Source organism: Excalfactoria chinensis, chromosome 2, assembly GCF_039878825.1.
Source record: "Excalfactoria chinensis isolate bCotChi1 chromosome 2, bCotChi1.hap2, whole genome shotgun sequence".
Lineage (NCBI taxonomy): Eukaryota > Metazoa > Chordata > Aves > Galliformes > Phasianidae > Excalfactoria > Excalfactoria chinensis.
This window is the reverse complement of record NC_092826.1, coordinates 108,708,997-108,731,858: the sequence shown is the minus strand read 5'-3', so window position 1 is coordinate 108,731,858 and position 22,862 is coordinate 108,708,997. Positions and strand designations below refer to the sequence as shown.

At 44.1% G+C, this 22,862-nt stretch overlaps 2 protein-coding genes across 4 annotated transcripts; one reads left to right on the top strand and one right to left on the bottom strand.

Moving 5' to 3' along the window:
- Positions 1–1,572: 1,572 nt before the first annotated feature.
- On the bottom strand, positions 1,573–17,924 carry OXNAD1 (oxidoreductase NAD binding domain containing 1). 3 transcript variants are annotated; one of them, XM_072329288.1, is made up of 10 exons: positions 17,856–17,920; positions 17,565–17,642; positions 14,221–14,383; positions 13,892–13,955; positions 11,327–11,433; positions 7,661–7,802; positions 4,998–5,034; positions 4,792–4,889; positions 2,554–2,662; positions 1,573–1,933 (listed from the first exon to the last, which is right to left on the bottom strand). In XM_072329288.1, the coding sequence occupies exons 3-10, from the start codon at positions 14,349–14,351 to the stop codon at positions 1,779–1,781; spliced, it is 843 nt and encodes a 280-aa protein (XP_072185389.1). In that variant the 5' UTR covers positions 14,352–14,383; positions 17,565–17,642; positions 17,856–17,920; the 3' UTR covers positions 1,573–1,778. The 3 variants fall into 3 exon arrangements, with proteins under 3 accessions (XP_072185389.1, XP_072185387.1, XP_072185388.1); XM_072329286.1 differs by having other exon boundaries at positions 4,792–5,034; positions 17,856–17,924; XM_072329287.1 differs by lacking the exon at positions 17,856–17,920 and having other exon boundaries at positions 17,565–17,703.
- On the top strand, positions 17,884–20,712 carry DPH3 (diphthamide biosynthesis 3). Its single transcript, XM_072329289.1, has 3 exons — positions 17,884–18,103; positions 18,193–18,267; positions 19,210–20,712. Exons 1-3 carry the CDS (start codon positions 17,927–17,929, stop codon positions 19,273–19,275), a joined length of 318 nt encoding a protein of 105 aa, XP_072185390.1. The 5' UTR covers positions 17,884–17,926; the 3' UTR covers positions 19,276–20,712.
- Positions 20,713–22,862: the final 2,150 nt, after the last annotated feature.

Below are 22,862 nucleotides of genomic sequence, written 5' to 3'. Positions count from 1 at the left end.
TGGGTGAGTTTGTACAGGCGGGTGAAGCTGTACAGTTAAAGAGATGTGTCCTTGCCCAATAGCTCTTGGTCTGAGTGTAACAGGGGATGACAGAAAGAGGTTAGAGGGAACGAAGATGATTACAGAAGGGTTTAGAAATGCCTTTTGTTACATCTGTATTTTGGTATAATTCTAAGGAGTGGTTTGTGAAAGAGATGCAATTTGTGCTAAAGAAAGCATGTGCATTAAGGAAAGTAAATGGCAAACCACTTTATAATACACATAGTAGTTTAAAAATCATAACAAAAACAACATGCAAAGGTTTACCACAATTTTCTGACCCATTCCACTGTAAAACACAGAGGAACCCAGTCTGGTTTTTATTTGGGGGCACCGACACTTACCCAGAGCCCAATTTATTGCACTTTTCTAAGGAAAGAACCCTGCTTCCTTCAAGCATCGAGCTCTGACCTGTCAGTCACCATCTTCTTGAAAACAAACCCCCATGGCTTTATTGTTCCTGACAAGCACACTGTCCTATTTACGTTCTGGAGTGAATGAACAAGAAACTGTTCCTTGCAGTGAGGTACTCAGGCACTTTCCCCTCATTTCAGTCAGAGGGAATGTGATGCGACGTTCCCTCTGGGCCTGCAGTGACTGATGGGGGGACAAGCAGTTGCACCACGCGGGCAGTGTTGTACAGTACAGAAGCACCAGATGCTCAGTACGGGGCTGCCATCACCAGGTGAAGGCTTACAGGCAGCTTCAACGTGGTTCCGTCCCCTGAAAGCCTGAGACAAATCTTTACGACCCGTAATTCATCATTCACCGTTGGGATGGAACATAGAGCCTTGCTGCCTTAAGTTCTGTTTGTTCTGAGCTGCAGGAAGTATGGATTTCCCCCTCTGACACTCAGCGTGCTGAAAACCTCCAGGACTATTTCAGCCAGTCATCTGCAACTTCTGCACCAACTGCTACACATTTCGGTCCTGTTCTTACGCTGCACTCAAAGCTGGGGCCAAGAGGAGCCTAGTTCATCCGTCTCTCTGTGTTTGTAGATGAGGTGAATGCAGACGTGGCAGCAGAAACCTACAGGCTGTGTATCCTACAGTCACTGAGACTGATGGAAAAGGTTTGCAGTGGCAAGGCTCAGCGTGAGCTAAAAGCAGAGTGGAGGGATGCTGAAGGGAGGAAAGTTGGTGTGTTTCCTGTTGGAAGTAACTCAAGGAAAAAAGCCGCTAACAAAGAGGCCACATCTACCATTTTAAAATAATAATATATTAATTAGTGTTTTCAGTAATTTAGGTCTTCTTTTTGAAGTCTTCAGGTATACACCAGGAATCTACCGCGTAAGGACCTGAACTATTTGGACCATTAACTAAACTAATTCTCTCTCATCGTGCCTTTCTACTTAATTATTCTCAGCATTTCTGTAATGGGTTTTTCTGCCAACTGGAGGAACAAAACGTTGGCTTTGTACTCCGAAGCACCTCCACACCTTCAAAGAGCGAGGTTTTGAGAGCCTTTTTTCCCCCAAACAATATGAAAGAAAATGTGCTGCTACCCAGAAGAAGTAGGCAAACCGTCCACAAGCCAGAACAGCTGATGGCTTTAATATAAAATCACTTTTCCTTTCAAAAGCAGCAGCACCGTATTACAGTTGTATTACCGTTAAATTAAACACTGTCATGATTGAGGACAGCTTAATCTATGAAATAAAATCTTCCAAGCAATTCAAGTCCATCTTCTGTACATTTTATCTCATCAGAATACACCAAAACCGATTTATTTTCTGTTCATTACCACCATTTCTCAAAGAAAACGCAGTTCCTGTGAACACCAGACTTGTACAGCAGCTTGGATATAGATTCTATCATTGGAGGCGGACCGCAGATGTACCACAAGGTATCCTTAGATACATGCTTTTCCAGATCCTTTTCAGATATTCTTCCCTCTGACAAAAATAAAAGAGAACAGAAATATTTACTCCTGTAATTTCAAAAGGAATGAGTTGGGGTATCGCAAGTGCTCAGTTCTTAAAAGTGTCAGGCCTAGTTAAGGATAACAGGTAAGTTTTGAGGCTTACAGAACTGTTTGTTTTCCTGGGGATTTAGATCCCTACTTCCAGTTGGAATGCAAGGGATATTAGTCACTGAACATGGCTTACGTACAACTAAAAACCCCACATTCAGATGAAAAAACAGATAATTATCATGAAGATAAACAAAACAGAAATGGAAATGTGATGAAGTGCCTCTTGCAAACAGTCATCTTATCCTTCATCGGGCTTAAGCAAAGTAAATACTGGCTGCTGGACTAAGATTTCGGTGTGAAATACCAGTGCGAAGTTTAGCAGAAGCACTTCAGTCAAAGGGGAAACAGAATAACTGCAGAAGTATAACTTTCCTCCAAAGCATAGTACATAGGTTGAGATTATTTACGTTTAGCTCTTTAACCTTTAAAAATACTAACTTATGTAGGTAGGCGTACAGTAGGACTAGTTGTATTCAACTTCCTCCTCAAGGAGGTAATCAAACAGCACTGGCGAAATGAGCACGGTGCCGCTGTGCGTACCTGTGACGTGGGGCTGAAGTTCTTCACAGATGGGTGAGCTCTGCTGGGTAACGTGGAAACGACATGTGATCTTTCCAGGAAATGCAGTCATCAAACCAAGAATATTTTTCTGTAATGTTAAACATACTTTCTTATACCACAAGCTATTAAATCAAAGCAGATGTTTGCATACTGTCCCAGAACAGCAGCGATCATGAGGGAGTACCACGACTTGAGCATTTCAGCGCTGAGTGCTCTGTGGGTTTGACTTCAAAGGGCCGATCTGCACAAGTATGCTGAATTTCTATACCTGGAACCTGAATACGCTTCCAGCTCTGTTAGTAGAGCTTTCTTCCTGTTTTACAATAGGTTGTAATTTGTAAGATTTGCATCTAAGAATGAGTTACGTGTTTCCTCTACTGGTTTTTTTTTTCTCCATATAACTTTGTGGGTTTTTTCATTTCCATATTTGTTTTCCATTTGGAAAAGAACAAAAACATGCAATATATGTTTGCCATTTCTTACAAACATTTTGAGTCCCGGCTCCTTTACCTTGTAAGAACATCAGATCCTTTCCGTCCTTCTCCAAGTAAAACCAACTATGGTGGAATTCACAACCGTGGTAGATACCACCACAAACCCAACGGCATCGGTTCAGATCATAATTAAAAACAAAACAAAAGATATTCTGACTCCGTAAAAAGATGGGGAATAAAGAACAGCAGATAAGGCACTGCTGTACGCTGTTCCACTAGTAAGTACCTCTAATGTTGGCCTGCTTTCACTGGTCCGAATAGGACTGTAAACTCCTGTCTCTTCCATGTGGAACCACGTACAGTCCCCAAGAGCTACCTGGAATGTGTACTGAAGCAGTTTAAGGCAGACCTTAACGTGGTTCCATAATGCTGCGGTCATTCTCAGCACCTACTTGTAACCTACCTCTCTGTAACTCAGAGACAAGGACAGAGAGTGGCAGGTGTGATTCATGGGACATAAACCACCATGATATGTTTTCCAGGATCCTAGAGCTACAGACAGGCTCTCTTTAACCGAATGAAGGAGAATGTGAACAGCTCAGCAGGATCTCTGCAGCCTCATAAGCTGTTGTGCAAACTAAAGCAAACAGCTGAGCAGTACAGACCTAAGGGAATGCACCCATCCCACTGCCCCAGCCACAAGAAAGGACAATATTCAGTCCACATGAAATGAGCTAAACGGCATCTTGAAGTAGTCACATTAACATGGTAGTCTTTGGAATTGTAATCTGAAGACTGCGTGCTCTTCTTATTTCAGAGAACAAGATTTACAAAGCAGTGAAACCAGAGCACATGCGAAGCAAGTACCAAGCTGAGTACAGCAGGCTGACAAGCCAAAGGACAGCAGTATACATAGGCTGCTGCTTCAGGGAATATGTCCTCCAGAACATCAGCAAAACCCTAGGAGTCCCTCGTGGTGATGTATGTGTCAGTCTCCCAACAACACAAAGCCCAGTAATCCTGTTTCCTCAGTGCTCTGGGCAAAAATGGATCCTTTACACCGCTTCTGGAATAATTATCAACTTTCACCTTGATCTTAATAGTTCTGTTCTTCAGAGAAACCTGTATCACTGGGGATGCTTCTTTACAGAAGCTGTGCTAATGAGACCCTAAAACATCATCAGTAGCCCTTAATGGCTGAATGTGTCATAAATGCGTGTAAATGCTTACCAAGTCCTGTTACAAGTGCCTCGTAAGAACTGCTGATAAACTCCCTCATTCACACACTAGTACTGATAATAATGTATTACAAACAGAGCTTCCCTATGAGTTTGGAAAGCTTTCTCTTTGGATATAATTGCTTTTACTAGCCTTTAAATTCAGCAGGGTCTGTACTGAAGTTATGTGGTTATCCTATTATATTATACAGCATTATGCATACTACTACTATACGTACAGACAAATATATCACAGTATATATGACGTCTGATATACCATGATGCTCTTACGAGATGATAGGAAAATGCAGCCATGCAGGGCCAGTCAGCTTACCAGCGAAATCAATGCAAGCAGGTAAACCTAACAACATCTGAAATGTGTACGTGTGCACGTTATTTGTGCTCAAGTAAGTAACAAAACGCAGATGGGATCTTAGGCAGGAAGTGACTTCTGCCTGTCTGCACAGTGTCTTACACAGAAGGGGTTCTCTGTGACCTGGCGACAGGATGACACACGTACTCATTGCTGAACGTTAGAATTGGTGTGTTTTTTAGTTCCCATTTACCTTAAATAAGAGTTCACTTGTACTTTTTGCACTGTAGTACAGCGTCACTGTTCCCGTTTTGTAACCGTTGCCTTTACTCTCTTGGTATCCATGAAGATCTGCGACATGCAGCAGTATAGAAAACAAGGGGTTAATTCCAACACCCCCTGCTATTAGCACTAGCTTTACAGGGGTGTCACCAGGCTGAGGATCAAAGAAGAAATCACCTCCCACTCGCAGAGCCACTTCTGAGTCAAGAGTGCACTAGGATGGAAAAGAAGATAATGAATTTCAAAAAACAAGTCCGAAATAGTCTTCTCGCAGCAGAGTCACAAGATGTGGGAAAAACTGGGAGTTTTTATTCTTACTGACCAATGAGGGAAAACAGAGGGACTGTAAAATAAATGCAGTAATCTGAAGTTATCTGTGAGTGCTCTCTAGAGATCTGTTGCTGCTTTCAGAAGTTTCGGTCTTCTGATAAGGCGGGACGGCACGTCCCCCTTTCCGCCCCAAAAGAGCTGAAAGGGGAATGATTCATGTTTTCCAACAGCAGTATTTGATGTGAAAACCCAAGGTTAACATGCGAGATCATGCTTTTACCCAAGCACAGACTCATGTCAGAGGAGGCCCTGCTGTTGAGGACATGGAAGTCAGAATGAGTTGCACAGACAAGATTTTTCTGTCCCATTCCAAATAATAAGAAACCACCCAGCAGTGAAGCAAGTATCCACAGGAGTATTTCTTGCAGAGCCGCTTCTGCATTTGCAGCTTGAGAACTGCAGAAGAAAAACAGAGTGAAAACCTCCCCTCCCTCCTGGGACAGAAAAGAAATGATTCTTAAGATAAACTTGCCAAAGCGTGGTGGGACGTATGGAAAACTAAACTACAGTAAGTAAAACATTTGGGTCACTGTCCACTTGGGAACCGAGTGCTGCTTGCTGGAGGGTGAAAATGTAGTACAGAGGAGGCAGGTGAGTTCTCCCACAACACTGGAAGTTTAACAAAATCAACAGGAGCAGAAAACGCAGCTTGTTTCAGACCATATCCAGGGTGGGGAAACAAAAGGAGGAGGGGAAAAAAGGGAGAAAAACGGTCACAAAAGGATTTCCATCATTGACTGCATAGTAAGCAAAGACCTGAGCACTCAACAGTTCTAAAAGGAAGGAGGCCCTCAGCAGGTCCTGCACAGAATCAAGGGGTTCCTAAAGCAGCAAACACAACCACTGAGAACAAGGTTTCTTGTCTTTCCTAATCACTGCATAGAAGTAAAACCACACAGCTATAACATGAGGCAGTCAGCACTTATAATCTGAAACTAATTTCTCTCTCCATTTTCAATGTAAAGTGCAGGCTGAGAAACTAAATTTCTCTGTTAGAAATAAGCATGAATCCAGAAGTGTTCCAGATTCATGCTGCAGAGGGAGGACACAGGATACGGTATCTTTAGTGGAAATAAGCAGTTTTAGACCAAAACAATCTCATTTTTGTCTAGTCTGAAATGCCTCAGATAAGTGAAGCATACAGTCCACACATTAAATACGAATACCTCTGAAAATAAGTTACACTAAGTAAATCTGTACTGGTCCCATGGCACCTTTTACTCCGAGATAACAACTTCCTTTATAAGTAACCTTTAAGCAATTGAGGTTTTGTTTCACCATACAACCAACCTGCTTAAATTCTAGGTTGCCGGGTGTTAATTCTTTTCTCAGGTAAAAGGATGTACTTTTGATTGGATAGAACAGTCAATCCACACCTGGCAGGTCTCTCTACAGCACCACGTTTGAACTAGCTCACCTTCTCACTAAAGATCTTCCTGTAAATTCAACCAGAAAATTCATCAGTGGCAAAATGAACGTGACATCAAAATTCCTAAAACAGCCTCCAAAACTGGGAATTATGAAGTTAGGTCCTCATTCCCTCTGAAGAGCATCACCAGAAGACAGGGCGCTGTCTTTTAAGTATTGGGTGTTTCTGCTGGCATAGAATCATAGAATCACCAAGGTTGGAAAAGACCTAGAAGATCATCCAGTCCAACCATTCATCTATTACCAATAGCTCCCAATAAACCATGTCCCTCAACACAACATCCAGTCGTTCCTTGAACACCCCCCATGGTTGGTGACTCCACCACCTCCCTGGGCAGTCCATTCCACTGCCTGACCACCCCTACTGAGAAGTAATACTTCCTGCTACATGTCTGCTACACTTCCTAAACAGCATCTCCAAAAGGCTTAAGTCCCAGTGGAGGCAACTCCATATAACCCTGAAATACAGGGATGGCCTCATGGTGAGCACTAGATTAGCAGCACTCAGACATTGCCAATTCTTGTAAACCTGAAAGAATCTATCAATTCAAATCCTGCAGCCACATTTAAGCGATAGGAATGGCAGACAGGAAGCAGTAAGTACAAAGATCAGAGTGAACAGGATGTGAAAAGAACAGAAGTTGACAGGAGAGATCATTGATGAAGTACAACCGGCAGGAGATGGTACCCTTCTGACTAACTAAGTGGGCTAAACAGATGAGCAGAACATTGCAAGAAGCCCAAGTGTCAGACCTCACTTTTAATGTAGTTTAAAAGCAAGTCTGACATTATGGCAATATTACAGAAATATTGGAAACTTAAAAGAATACTACAGAAATTCTGGATTTCAGTGCATTCAGCTCCAGAGGTGTGAGAACCCTGAAAGCCTGCAGTATCACCAGGCCCACCACGCACAACTTGAGGCAAAAGATCGCAATAACTGAACTGCCATATCAGTATCCCATTTCCAAGTTTTAACAATGATGGAACATGTCAAGAGGGGTTTCGCAGCCAATACAAGCAGCAGACTAACACCACTACCACCCCAAAATGAAACAATGGCAGGAGTTGATCTCATTTACCTCAGTGTGAATCCAGCGAGCAGGAGGATGGTCAGTGTACTTCACAGCAAGCTCTAACACTCCTTCTCGTTCCAACAGAGCGGGGCTTGAGCACATGGAGAATCCCCCAATCACAGATACACCGGGAATAAAGAAATCAACCCTAAAAATCGATCAGAAACAAAAAGCGAAACATGGAACACAGTGATTAAAACAAACCTGCTGGCTTTGTTTCAGTTCCGTGTCCTGCACAAGAACATTCTCACTTTGCCAACAAACTGACCTAATCTTGAGTAACATCGTTTTCTTTGACTTACTGTCATCGAGAAACATCATCACCATTACTGTACTGTACTGCCAGGATTTTAACATGTTCTCCCTTCAGCATTAGATGCAACAACTTGCAGTAGATCAGAATTATAAGTCTTTAAGTAAATAGCAAAAAAAAACCCCACATCATAAGGCCTACCAGAGTGGCTTAAATCCCACTCTTTTCAGTGCCTTTGTGTAGCGGAGATGCTAAGACACAGCTCCTAACAGTGACTGAGCACCTGGTAGGAAGGCTGGGCCAACCCAGGGAAGCTCAGCTGCATGGAATGCACCTGAGTGACCAGAAGGGCTGGAGCCGGGATTCATCTCTTCCCAGACCTCACTGAAGGGTTGGCAGTGGATACAAGGGCAACTAGAGATATCCCTGCGTATCTGGGGCCTTCCAAAGGTAAGCAACTTCTTTATTTCAGAGCCCGTTGCTGTTGCATTTGAGCAAGTCCTCGCTTGTTGCAGCCTGGGGTCTTGCTACTCTGCTGTCCCTGCTGTGCTTTCCACTGCCTTCCACCTTGTTATTTTCTTTTTGTTTCTCAAACAAAGGAACATTGGAAAACAAACGCTGGGGAATATATTTTTGAATTAACACCTTCTTTTCTTGGCAAGATGAAATATCTGAAGGAAAATAAGAGTAAAACAATTCCTTATGTGAAAAGTTACTAGATTAAGTACAACTGCTTTACTTATTGAACTGCATTGCCCTCTGGTGGCAGATGTCTTTTTCCAGTTGGCAGCAATAGGCAATAAATGACTACAATGCAGCAGCTTCTGGAAATGAGAGGTTAGAACACACAGCTAACTTTCTGCAACGCCTCCAATCGGACAGAATGGAAGGCAGATCATTACTGTGCATGAACTGTGAGGTACTTTCATGAAAGTATCATCATATCATAGTATCATAGTATCGTGCGAGTTGGAAGGGACCAAGTAAGGCTTTGACACTCCAAACTGTAGGGAAAGTTTGTAGTATCTAACGCTTAAAACTTCTCAGTGTTGCCAAAGGACTTTAATGCGTCAATTCTGTACAGCAGAGAACAAAGTTACCGTATTTCACAATAAATCTAATGTTTAAAATCAATTGTGCTGCTCCTCTTAGGGAACAACAGCACTGGTAAGCGATGCCAGGTGCTTTGTAAGGATTTCTCAGTGCAAGCTGTAGTTAAGTCAGCTCAGTATTAGTTAAATGAGGTATAATGTGAAGTAGCTGGCCTCCACCGCATTCATATTTTCCTTAAGCACCAAGGCTGTATTCTGCATGGAGGCCACAAAACAAGGAGGAGAGCAGCACTTCGCCTGGCTTCATACTTGAAGAAAAAAAATCATCCCTGCTCACTTCCTGCAAAGCTTCACCCTTCAAAGAAAACTTGAAAGTGAGCAGTGCCCAGTGCTATGGTGATACCAGCTGCTAGGCTAATAAACTCGATGGCTTGTGAAAGTGCAATTGTCAGTTTACTGCAAGTGCAAAGACAAACACAAACACCTGAGAACAACAGATATAAAAATATCTGGCATCTCCCTTTGGTTTTTTGCAATCCTCAGCTTCTGCAGCCCCGCTGGCAACAAAGCTCAGCATCTCTAACAGCCAGAATCGAAGGCATGAAAGGATGATTCCTCCTCTGTAGCAGCTACTGTATCAAAGACTCAAGAAGCTAATGCGGCTCTTTATCGCCCTCTGGTGGAAAATTACCGCCCACTTCAGACCAATGAAAAGAATAATACATAAAGAATAACACATCTATGCTGTAAAACCCCACCTTACATTCAAGTTATGTTTTCTTTGACATGTAAGGGGGAAATTCCTCATGCCTCGTGCACTTCTCTTTTTATGTCAGCACTTCTTTCCCCATTACATCTCGATGAGAGGTTTCAGAACACGGTATGCTATAACTTGCGGACTAGTCTGTATTTCTGTTGGCATGTCTCAGCTGTGTGCAAGGAGGGCAAGGCCTCGGATGAAACGCAGTATGTGACAGCTAAAGTAAAAACAACTGCAGAGAAAAAAACGAACGTATTATATAACCCTACAAAAAGAAAAGGCACAAAAAGAGGTAGAACAGTGGAGATCTTGGGGTTGCTTTTCGTTTTCTTCCCTTTAAGGGCTACCTAAGCCAAGTATTTAAGAAGAGTAACTATTAGCAGTTGCAGGAGGTGAGAAACAAAACCTTACAGCTACTTCTACTAAGTTATCTATAACATACATATACCTCAGTGCTTGTTTTAGGAGATTAAAACAGTTAACAGCAACAATCATGAAGTAAGTAACCATGAAGACATGATTACTTAAAGTCAGATATAGGCCAACATCTACCAGCATGCCTGCGAAACAAATTCACTTTTGATTCTGGAAAGCTGGCTAAACAAACCACTTTCCTACACACACATATACACAGACGTGACAATCTTTGGCTGTAACATCCAGCTATGGCAAATTCTAACAAAGAAGCCTTTTCTACTTATAGGAAATTGTGGCCTGGTATTTTGTACCACTCATCAAAAAATGTGACCACAGTTTATAGCTGCGAGTATAGAAAAGTTGCTGTATCCCTTACAATGGCATTAGAGCACTTCAGAAGGAAAAGAAAATGAAAAAGAGTGATTATAATTAAAGCTTTCAGTTTTCAGCATGATAATTGCTAAAGCATTTTGGGAGGGTAAATGAACTTTCTGGATACGGGCAAGCAAGAATTTTAATATGAGTCACTGCACATGTGCAAAAACTGCAGCAAATTACTCCACAAGCACAAATTATTGCAATCAACATCTTGTGTTCTGGTTCTATATTTAAAAGCCAGCATATGAACACTGTAAGAGTAACATATGCTGTTAATACCCTCGCAGCTATAGTTTGATTCCAGTAAAACCGCTTTCAGGTGGCCTAAGCCAAGAAAAAGTTGAAGCATCTTTTAAATGACCAATGCCAAAAGCAACCACTCAGATTTTTTAATTAACATTTGAGGGGGAGGGAAAAATAAAGCCATCTTAGAGACATGGAACTGTTTGCGTTGGAAGGTACCCTTAGTGGTATTCTAGTCCAGCTCCACTGCCATGAGCGCCTACAGCTAGATGAGGTGCTCAGAGCTCTGTCCAGCCTGGCCTTGGATGTCTTCAGGGACACTGGGCTTCCACCACCCCTCTGGGCAACCTGTTCCAGAGCCTCACCACCCTCACTGCAAAAAACTCCTTCCTCATATCCAATCTAAATCTGCCCCCTTTTAGTTTGAAGCCATTTCCCCTTGTCCTATCATGACATCCTACTATACAAATTACTACCATTTTGCAGTGCCCACGTATCAGAGGCCATTAACACTTTCGTACAGTGCGCTTTGGCTAGCCATTTTTCCCTTATATATTAGAAGGTCTTACCACTGTCCCGCTTTGAAAGTAAACTCTTTGTTTGCGATGGCCAAACGTAGTCTCTTGACCGTCTGTGATTCATTGGTGATTCCACACACTTTGGCTTGTGAAATTACCTAACGAAAGAAAAAATAAGTACCTGCATGATGTGAACAGTACTTGCAGCAAAAGTACTTTGGAATCTGTATGTGAGATACCTGGCACATCATGTTACCTGCACTGTTTCACTACCTAAAGGATGAACGTTCTTTCATTGCGGTAGAGAAACAAGAATAGGTCCAGTTAGTGAATGCGGAAATGCTTTAGTACTTACAGACCCCCATGTTTGCACAAAGCAAACACTCCTTTACCTTTCCAGCAACAACAGCAAATCTCTGAGGTGAAAATTGACAAAGGAAACTTGCAAAAGCTCAGCTGCTACTAAAGTCACTGGGAGAATTCTGGATCTGGATCTGGCTTCAAGTAACCAAGTGCCTTGTGTTATTGACTTACACACAAACTCATCTGACCACATACGTGATCTGTGAACACAGGAAACTGTGACACAAACATTCATTTCTAGTTAACATGAGAGTTTTGTTTGGCTGATGGGAGGGGATGGGAAAGCCACAGTGGAAGGGTGGGAGGAAAGGAGGAAGGAAGGGTGGGAGGAAGGCAGGAAGGAAATAGAAAGCACATCTAGCAACAGGATCATGTGGGGAGTTTCCCACTTACATTTAGACACTTTGATGCCCGTCAGTACAACATAGATGGTAAGATCAAAATGCCTGATGATGAGGGATGGGGAGGGGATGATAATTATTACATTTTTACTTCTACAAATAAAGCAATGCTGTACATATTCCCTAAGCAGGCCAATATACATACTCTATTAAAGATGGAAATGCCATTTACCACATTAGGAAATAGGAATAACTCGCTACAACTTCACCACTTCTCATTTGTGTAAGATCAAATAGATTAAAAAAACGCAAACAAACCTTAAGGAGCCACGCTCTAATTTAAAACACATGGCAGGAAATTAATTTCTTCATAAAGCAGCGTCTGAACACATCTACTGTCCCACAAAACAGCAGGGCGTTTGCCAATTGAAAATGAAGTAGCAAACATTTCCTTTCCGCTTTAGCAGACGCTATTGAAAGAGAAAAGCAGTCTTTCTCTGTTAACAAGACAAATGTCAGATTAATTACTTAAATGGTTGTTTTAATGGAGAAACTTTAAGTGCAGGAAATTGACGTAAAGCCTGGATCTTCTTCCTTCCCTTCTTTACTCTTCTGAGCGCTCCCCAATTTGTTCTTTGGCCAATACATCTGATAGAGCACTGGAAATGTAATCCTTAATCAGTATATTACAGAAGTTAAACGTGGCAGGGTGATCGAAGGCCTTCAGGCAGTATTTTTGCAACATTGCAAGTGTGATGGCCATGAGCAACACTGCAGTGAGACAGGAGGGCACGATTTGGGACCTTGCCATTTTATTTCAAAGCGTCAGGCTCTTGTTCTTGTCCTTCATGTTACCCGTCTTCAACAGGTGATACAGTGTGGCACGCACACTAATGCAACACAGACCTATGATTCTTTCATCTTTCTACAGGACTGCAATGGCCAAATAAGGCAATACAGACGAGGAGAAGCCAGCTGCTGATTGTGCAGAATTCAAAACCAAGCAGAGGATTTAAAATAAACTGATTTTAAAGTGGTCGGGGAAAAAGTAACAAAGAATAAATCAAGCATTTAAAAAAAGAAACAACCCTCTGACATGTGGAGAATTTCTCACAGAACTGAATCATAGAACGGCTTGGGTTGGAAGGGATCCCAAAGATCATCAAGTTCCAACCCCGCTGCCACAGGCAGAGACACCAACCTCCAGACTCGGTACTAGACTAGGGCCCCATCCAACCTGGTCTTGAACACCTCCAGGGATGGAACATCCACAGCCTCTCTGGGCAGCCTGTTCCAGCACCTCACCACTGTCTCTGTGAAGAGCTTCCCCCTGACATCCACTGAGCCCAGTTCTTCCAACTAACTCATACAGCTTCCTTCAGACCCCAGACCTTATGCAGCTGTCTGTACCAGCTCAGAGCTCTCATCACCTTTCCATTTATTTTCAAGCTGCTCCACATTTTTTCTAAGCAGAAAAAGTAAGCAAGCCAAGCCATAATAAGAATTAGATGAAAACATGGTTGCAAGACTGCAAGACTTTTGTCCATGTCAGAAGCAAAAATGGGCATCTGCACCTGTTGCTATACAGTCACTCAGTCCATGTACTAAGCTAATACAGCGTCAGACCCACGTGAAAGGCTGCTGGCCCCTACCCAAGGAAGTGCTAATGCTGGACATGAGCTGCTGAAGCACAGCTCTGAGACAAATGGTTTCCAAAGCAGCTTTGCTGATTGGCATGACCTCACTACATTTCCTTTATTGACCACAAATACAAAGTATCAAATACAAAAATGAGGGGGAAAAATGTGAAAGAGACTCCATCAGAAGAGAAAATAAAGCCTATGAATCAAATACAATTATCCAATTTCTTCACCAAAAAGAAAACTTACATCTTAAAGAACAGAACACTCACCTCCTGGCGAAAATTATTTGCTGTTCTCTCAAGGTGATCCATTTTCCTTTTTGATTGTATTGTGCTGCAACAAGAAGCAAACAAATTGTCATCTTGACAGCTGTGCTACCGTGTCTTACTGGTATGGATTTCTATTGATCCAATCATTTGTCAGTGTAATCCAGAGAACATTCCAGCCGGCATAGTTCTGAATCAGAGTTATACGCAGCAATATAACTTGGAGATTACAGAGTATTTACAGGCCTGTAATAATTTGCCATTTGTTATTTCAAAGTGTTATCACGACATTCTCTTCAAAAAATAGAAGTGTTAGTAGATGGTTGACTTACCCATTCGCTGTACAGTAACAAGAAGCACAGTGCCTCAGCACCACCAGCGCAGATTGAGCAGGACAAAGTCTGCAGGCACTTCTCAGTAAGTGAGGAATAGTAAAGCCCATGGAAGTGGTAACACGAGCCATGATAACCAGGCTGTCTTTAGAATCACCAGCTCCTGCAAAATCCATATAAATACTTATTAAATAAAATACCCACCGTCTGACATGGCTTGTTCTTATATAAAAGTCAGCAAGACAGCTGGCTAGTAACCAAGATTACCCTGAGTTTGAAGGCTGGTATTGTTTATTAACCTCACTGATAACATGAATGATTGTGACAGAATGTACCATCAGCAAAATTATGATACTTCACCAAACAGTGTTATTGTGCTCTTTGTATCTGCTATCATTTATATGGAAATTAATAGAATCAAAGAACTGTTTAAAGGTCCTTTCCATCCAGATTGTCACAAAGTCTCTGGGACCAGATGGGATTCACCCAAGGGTGCTGAGGGAGATGGTAAAGGTGATTGCCAAGCTGCTTTCCACGATCCATCAGCATTCCTGGTCAACTGGAGAGTTCCCAGAGGACTGGAAGCTTGCCAGTGTGATTCCCATCTACAAGAAGGGTTGTAAGGAGGATCTGGAAAAACTACAGGCCTGTCAGCCTGACCTCAGTGCCAGGGAAGGTTATGGAACAAATCCTCTTGAGTGAGATCACATGGCGTGCACAGAACAACTGGGAGATCAGGCCCAACCAGCATGGGTTAACGAAAGGCAGGTCCTGCTTGACCAACCTGATCTCCTTCTATGATCAAGTGATCCACCTGGTGGATGACAGAAAGGCTACTCAGATTTCAGCAAAGCCTTTGACGCAGTATTCTCCTGGAGAAGCTGGCAGCCTGTGGCTTGGACAGGTACATCATTTGCTGGGCAAAGAAATGGCTGGAGGGCTGGGCTGGGCCCAGAGTGCTGGTGAATGGAGTTAAATCCAGCTGGCAACCAGTCATGAACAGTGCTCCCTATGGTCAGTATAAAGAGCCTATCCCGTTTAATATCTTTATTGATGACCTGGACAAGGGTACTGAGTGCACCCTCAGTAAATTCGCAGAGGGATCTGAACAGCCTGAGGACAGTGGGATGAAGTGCAACAACACCAAGCACCACATCCAGCAGTTTGGCCACAACAGCATCAAGCAATGCTACAGACTTGGGGCAGAGCAGCTGGAAGACTGTATGGAAGAAACAGACCCAGGGGTGTTGGCTGATGTTTGGCTGAACATGAGCCAGCAGTGTGCCCAGGTGGCAAAGGAAGCCAGTGACATCCTGGCTTGTATCAGAAGTAGCATTGCCAGCAGGAGCAGGGAGGTGATCATCCTTCTATACTCAGCACTGATGAGGCCACACCTTGAGTACTATGTTCAGTTTTGGGCCCCTCACTACAAGAAACATATTGAGGCCCTGGAGTGTGTCCAGAGAAGGGCAATAAAGCTGTGAGGAGTCTGGAGTGCATCTCTTATGGAGAGTGGTTGAGGGACCTGGGATTGTTCAGTCTGCATGAGGCTCAGGGGAGACCTCATCACTCTCTACAACTGCGTGAAAAGAGTTGAGGTGAAGTGGGAGTCAGCTTCTCCTACTGTGTAACTATTAACATGGAGTAGAGGGAATGGCCTCAAGTTGCACCAGGGGAGATTTAGGTTAGACGTTAGGAAAAACTTCTCTGAAAGCGGGGTTAGACACTGGAACAGGCTGCCCAGGGACGCGGCTGAGTTACCATTTCTGGAGGTGTTCAAGACATATTTAGATGTACTAAGGGACATGGTTTAGTGGGGAAATATTGGTGGTAGGTGGACATTTGGACTGGATGATTTTGGAGATCTTTTCCAACATCTGTGATTCATGATTAAAGGTCATCCAGACCCACTCCCTTCCCATGAACAGCAACACCTACAGCTGGATGAGGCTGCTCCCCATCCAGCCTGACCTTAAATGTCTCCAGGGATGGGGATTCTACCACCAATCTGGGCAATCTATTCCAGTGCTCCACCACCCTTATCATAAACGATGTCTTCCTCATATTCAACCTAAATCTCCTCTCCTTTAGTTTGAAACAATTTCCCCTTGTCCTATCACAACAGACCCTGCTAAAGAGTCTCCGCTTCTTATTGCCCCCTTCAGATACTAAAAGGCCATTCTCAGGTTTCCCCAGAGCCTATCAGCCCCAGCTCTATCAGCCTGTCCTCATAGGAGAGGTGTTCCATCCCTTGGATCATTTTTGTGACCCTTCTCTGGACAAGCTCCAACAAGTCCACATCTCTCCTATACTGAGGTTTCCACATCTGGATGCAGTACTCCAGGTGAGGTCTCCCCAGCTCAGAGCAGAAAGGGGGCAGGATCACCTCCCTTGCCCTGCTGGCCATGCTGTTTTTGATGCAGCCCAGGATACGGTTGGCTTTCTGGGCTGCAAGGGCACATTGTTGGCTCACGACCAGCCTGTGAAGTCCTTTTTGGCAGGGCTGTACTCTATCCTTACATCCCCCGGCTTGTACTGATGTGGAGGTTGCCATGACCCAGGCGCAAGACCTTGCACTTGCATTTATTGAACCTCATGAGGTTTGTCTGGGCGCCTGCTAAGGCCAGTCTCAGACTCTGTGGATGACATCCCACCCCTCAGGCATGTCAACCCACACCACACGTCTTGGCGTCATCCACAAAGACACACAGAGAGCTTTCAGAGCTTTCAGAGCAGCCTACTATCAATTTTCAGTCAAAGATCTTTCATTTATCAAGCTTCGGAAAGCGTTTATAATAAGCCAAAAGGTATTTCTTACTGCTTGTAAATCTGCCTTTGTTTCTCCTATAATGGCTCAGCATAATTGTCTATCACGCTATCGTACAAGTTCTAAGCAGCAGTTTGTTGCCTCTACACAGCAGCCTTAATTTTCTCCTTTTGCTTAAATCTCTTTTCTCCCGATCTTGACTTTCAAGTCTAAACCCATTAAAAGAAATGAAATTAGTTTGAAAGGGGCAGTTTGACGTAAGCAGCTTATTCCAACAGACGGGACTTTAAATCATCACAGCAACGAAATAAACTATGTGAGGTGAAGTACAGCAGCACTGACAGCACAGATTCTTTTTCCTTTTTAAAGCACGTTGCTTGCAAAAGCCCTTTCTGCAATTAATGGCTACCAACCCTAGTGACACCTGCTGGTAAATATGCGGCCCAGCTTTGAAATCCAACACAAAGGTACATTTGTTTTATGCTCTTGCTTTACCCTCCCTTTCTTCCATCCATCTGCGGAGTGCAATGAGCGCTTCTTCAGCGCCTTTCCCTCCATTGGAGCTGGTTCTCCTTACCCTGCGAGCCAGAGGCCCCGTGTTAACGCATCACCGCATCTACCGCCGCGGCCTCTTCTCTCCTCAGTCCTGCTGCATCTGAAGGGAGAGACGGACTTGGAGCCAACCCGCGCCGAGCTGGACACAACCCACCCACACCCCAAAGATCGACACCGCCGAGCGCTTTCCCTCCGATCCAGAGCGGGGGTTCGCACGGGGACCGCACGGCGCCCCATCCCTGCCGGCTCCGCGTCAGGCCGTGCCCCCGGCCGCCTAAGGCCACAAGCCGCCATTCCGCCCCGCCGCCCCTACCGGCACCGCGTCACGTGACGGACAGCGCCACTGTCAACGCGGAAGGGGGAGAGCGCGCCAGGTCGTCGCGCATGCGCCTCCCCGCATCTTCCGGCGTCGTCCCCGCTTCTTCCGGTGCGTGGCGGCTGCGCGCCGGTGTCATGGCGGTGTTCCACGATGAGGTGGAGATCGAAGACTTCGAGTACGACGAGGAGACGGAAACGTACAGCTACCCGTGTCCCTGCGGGGACCGCTTCCTCATCACGCGGGTAACGGCGGGGGGCGGTGATGGGGAGGCGGCGTTAGGGCCGCGGGCGTGCGGGCCGGTGCGTGACTGTGTCCCGTGGGGCCGTTGCAGGAGGACCTGGAGAACGGAGAGGACGTGGCCACCTGCCCCAGCTGCTCCCTCATCGTGCGCGTCATCTATGACCAGGTGGGTGCGGGCACCGAGTCTGCGCTTGTTTCCTGAGGAAGGTGCGGCGGTAGATCCTAAAAGTCGCTTATGAAAGCGGGATGTGGCTGGTGGGCGGCCGGCGGCCTTTCCTTCTGTGACGCTGTCTCCTGTCCTAGTTGTTTGTCTGCTCCCCCGCATCTCCTGTAGTGCCCGAGCTTTGGAACGTGCTGGCTTTTGGGCGTTGTGGGATGAAATGCAGGCAGAAGTCTCTGCCTCCAGCAGTGGTCATCTGGACAAATAGCTTGTGTTAATGACAGGCATGCTGCGCATTTCATCTGCAGTGCTCTGTCCAGGCCTGCAGCTCCCAGCACGCAAAAGATATGGAGCTGTTGGAGTGGGTCTGGAGGAGGGCCGTGAGGTTTATCAGCAGGCTGAAGCGCATCACTTTGATGACAGGCTGAGGGAGTTGGGCCTGCTCAGCCTGGAGAAGAGAAGGCTGTGAGGAGGCCTTATTGTGATCATCAAGTACCTAAAGGAAGCTTATTTCAAAACAAAAAAACCCTTCCTGTTTACACAGCCTGATAGTGACAGGATGAGCTGGACTGGCTTTAAAATATAAGTGGGGAGGTCTGGGTTAGATGTTAAGGAGAATTTTATCGTTCGTGGGGTGGCGGGGCAGTGGCACAGGCTGCCCAGGGGAGCTGTGGGTGCCCCGTCTGTGACAGTGACATGGCCAGGTTGGGTTGGGCCCTGGGAAGCTTGATCCTAGTGGCTGGCATCCCTGCTCAAGGCAGGGGGTTAGAACTGGGGGGGCTTCTGAGGTCCTTTCCAACTGAAGCTGTACTTTGATCTTTGGGGAGAAAATTTCATGCCAGTTACACCCAGACTAGAAAACAAAATGGTGATTTGATGCATTTCTGAGGAAGTGGAGATCCAAGAACAAAAATAAAAACCAACTAAAACTCTGCTTGCTGTCTCTAGGAACAGTTCATGCGCGATGAAGTCATTGCAGAACCTTTGGCAAGCAAAGAACTGGTAAAGTGCTGATGAATCCATCATGAACTGTTGCTGCTTTAACATAAGCAATTGTGGGAATGACAGTTTTGGGAAGAGACATTGCTCCGCCTGGAAGTTCTTGCTGCTGTGAGAGACGCGTGCAATAATTGTCTGTCTTAATAACTTGGAATTTTCTGGGGCATCAGCATGAATGAGTTGTTTGTTTGTTTGTTTTCATTAGAGTTGAGCATTGAATTAGTATTAGCTGGGATACATACTCTAGAAGACCAGGACTATGATCCTAATTGACTTCAAATCAGTACGCAGAAGATGCGTATAGTGTTGTTCTACACTGAAATTAGAACAGTTATCTGGCAGTTGTTTCTTAGACTATGCAGAGTTCAGTCTGTTCAGAGTGGATGTATACCAGCATGAAGAGCTGAAATGTTGTTGGACGAATTTAGAAGTCAGTAGCACTCCATGGTTCTGTACCATGCTGTACAGAATTGAAGTTTTGATGCAGCTTGCCATCTCCTTGGTTTTGTGCCCTCATAGTTCCAGCATATACCGAGTAGGGGAAGATAATGAGATCCAGAACCTGTGCTGCTGGTAAATCATTTCACTCCTGTGAGTGGAAGGAAAGTGCAGTTGTATTCATAACTGTGCTGGGTGCAACAGAAACAGCTTTGGTAGCTGTATCAAAGGGCTGTCTGACACAGTGATTTATGTTTGTTTGCACTGTGTGAAGTTAAACAGGAAACAACCATTTTTTGCCCCTGTACAGATATAGTAATGTATGAATGAAACTGAACTCAAAGTGGATTCTTTTTTACCCGTATTTTCTCAGTCACGTTGTGGTTTGATTCTTGCAGCAAATACAAAATAGGCTGTGGTTGTCCTGTCTGGATTTTTAAGTCTTGTTTTGTTGGGTTCTGTCATTTCCCGGATAAGAGATGCACACAGTTCACTTTATTCTATAATGAAAAGGAACGTTTTTAGGACAGAAGAAAGTTGCAAGAATGTGCTCCAAAGTACCTTGGTTCCAAGACTGCTTCTTGAATCACAGGCCACTGCACTTAAGTACTTACTTAAAATGGTGATCATTTGTATGTTTTAGTAGGATGTGACATCTATGAGGTTTGGGGGAATATATTTGTGCAGCATTTGTATCATCTTTTCGCTCCAGGCACAAGAGATAAGCAAGTCTCACTGATGTCTCGGATTTGGTTATTTTTGTATGTGCAACATTCTGCGAATGTGAGAAACGAACCTTCTAATTACTGCTTAAAACAGAAGCGGGCAGAAGCTGACACCCTTCAGCAGGAAGTTTTGAAGGCAATTATGCACAACCCGCATTGTTTTTGTACTTCACCACCAGGTGGCGCTCCTGGCACCTAAATGTCTGTGCTTCAGAAAGTGCTGGGGAAATTTGGGTAGCTATAAATATTTATTTTGACTTATGCTTAAATAAAGATGTTTAAAACTGCACCGGTGATTATAATGGGCTGTTACTTACTCTGCTTGTGCACCAGTCACAATGATTTCTGAAGGTGTTGAGTAGCTGCTGCGGTTGTAATGCCAAAATCTCTCCAGGCTGGCTGAAAATAAGTGGTTTTTAGTCTATCAATAAATGCATGAACCCCATTTAAACTGCCATTCAAACTACAGCTGGTTTGTTTACCAGAGGTCTTCCAGGTAAAACTGTGTTAAGGTTAAAAAGGAACACTAAGGACGCAATGTGTACTCAGAAGTATCAGCTGTATTTTATTTGGCGTGTCCTAATACAAGCTCTGAAATGATTTTCTGTAGCGTTCACCATTGCTTTAGAATACAGATAAGAGCTTCTCTAACAGTAACTATAGGAAAATTATTGCATCAGTTCAGGGCTGTCATTGCTTAAGGTTTTGTGGTGAGCGTATTATACACAAGTTGTATGATGCTGTTTCTGTATGCACTACTGTTGTTTTATGCAGTGTGTATCAGTGCTTTATTGAGGTTTTCATTTTATTTCCTTCTTCAGAGCTTTTTAGTAGCATAACAGTAAAATGTGGCTTACTTGGTTAGGAAAGGATGCATCCACAGAAATTGCACTCAGTTTGGTATTATTGAAGTGTCTTATGGGTTCTTGGGGAATAATCACTGTCCCTATATAATAAAAGGGAAAGATAAATCAAAAACCAAGCAAGGGAGGATGAAATCTGACTCTTTTGTGGCCTGAGATAGATGTTTAAAAACTGTTGAGCTGCCGTTGTTTGCAGTTACGCAGAGGGGTGGAGTTCTACAGCAATGGAGTTTGTCCTTCTGAAAGCTCCGTGATGCTAAAGAGCTGCCCATTTTTGTTCTTTTGGAGCTGATGAGTAGCTTTGGACCCCAGCGATGGCACACAGCTCCTTAAAATTCTTCCATGCTGTGTAATTCCACAAGGCGAGGCAGGGCAATCTGAGTAACCCATCAGAAATGTTCTTTACGAAGGAATTCAGTCACAAGGTTTCTTCATACCACCACAGGCCCTTGCACAGTGTGTAGGCCCCTTGTTTGTTACTTGTGTATTACATATTCTCCGAACCAATGGTTCACTTGTCTTCCAAAAAGACAGTTATGTAGGACACAAAGAACTCTTTTGTTTGTATCTGACAAGCAGATGGATTGATTAGCTAAAAGGTCCTGTAGTTCTGAGTCATTGTGCCTGTTTATCAGGCATACATGATTCGTTTTGAATAGGTGCTTTGGAAGCCCATGACTGAGACCCTGGACCTCTTAACAGCCAAGGTCTGTAGGTCACCAACTTCAGCTCTTGCACTGGCTCCATTTGCCTGTATGTTAGGGAGGTTGTAATGACCTAAAGGTCAATATGCAAATGCCTCGTCACTCCTTCCTTCCATCATAAATATTTAATTTGGATTCTCAGCACCGTTCAAAAACGGACCTCCTTTGCTGAACACCATGTTAATAGTGACGAGCGTGTAGACCACACAGCCTATCTACCAAGAAGCAGATATTGGTCCATTTTAAATGAGCCTTCAACGTACAAATTAAGAAAGTAAGGTGACAACTCTGTATTGCCACTAAGAAAAATAGCTTACATCAACCCCATTTCCATCCTTCCTTAATTTCAGTTTAAAGTTCAGACCAACCTTTGTTGCAGGTTTGAGTATTTGCTACACTGAAAGTGTAATGAAATGTTACTACAGATAGGATTTATGAGGATAGTAACAGTACAATAAAATAAATGTATGCCATTATTTTCTTTGCACGCAGCTCTTCATGGGTTGCTTTCTCTTTATGCTTAGTTAGACTGAAGCTTTGATTCTGCTTTGTGGTAACTTAAGATGCTGCTTTCTTCATGTCTCTCTGTAGTAGCCATGGCTTAGAGGAGACATGAAGGTCAGGGAGGATCCCAAGGGTCCTGTGTCACCCTGAGGATGCTGGCTTCTCAGCCTTGGAACTGCTCAAACCTTTTGAGTGACGGAGGCAACAACTAAGAGAAGCTGTGCCCAGATGGGCAGCTGCTTTCACGGTGTCACCTGCTGTCATGCAGGAAGTGGGTCAAAAGGGACTCACCAGGAGGGTAAAAGCTCAGGCGACCTGTCATCGCCCCTTGCCATCCCTGTTTCCATCTGTTTGCCTATCAGGTCACC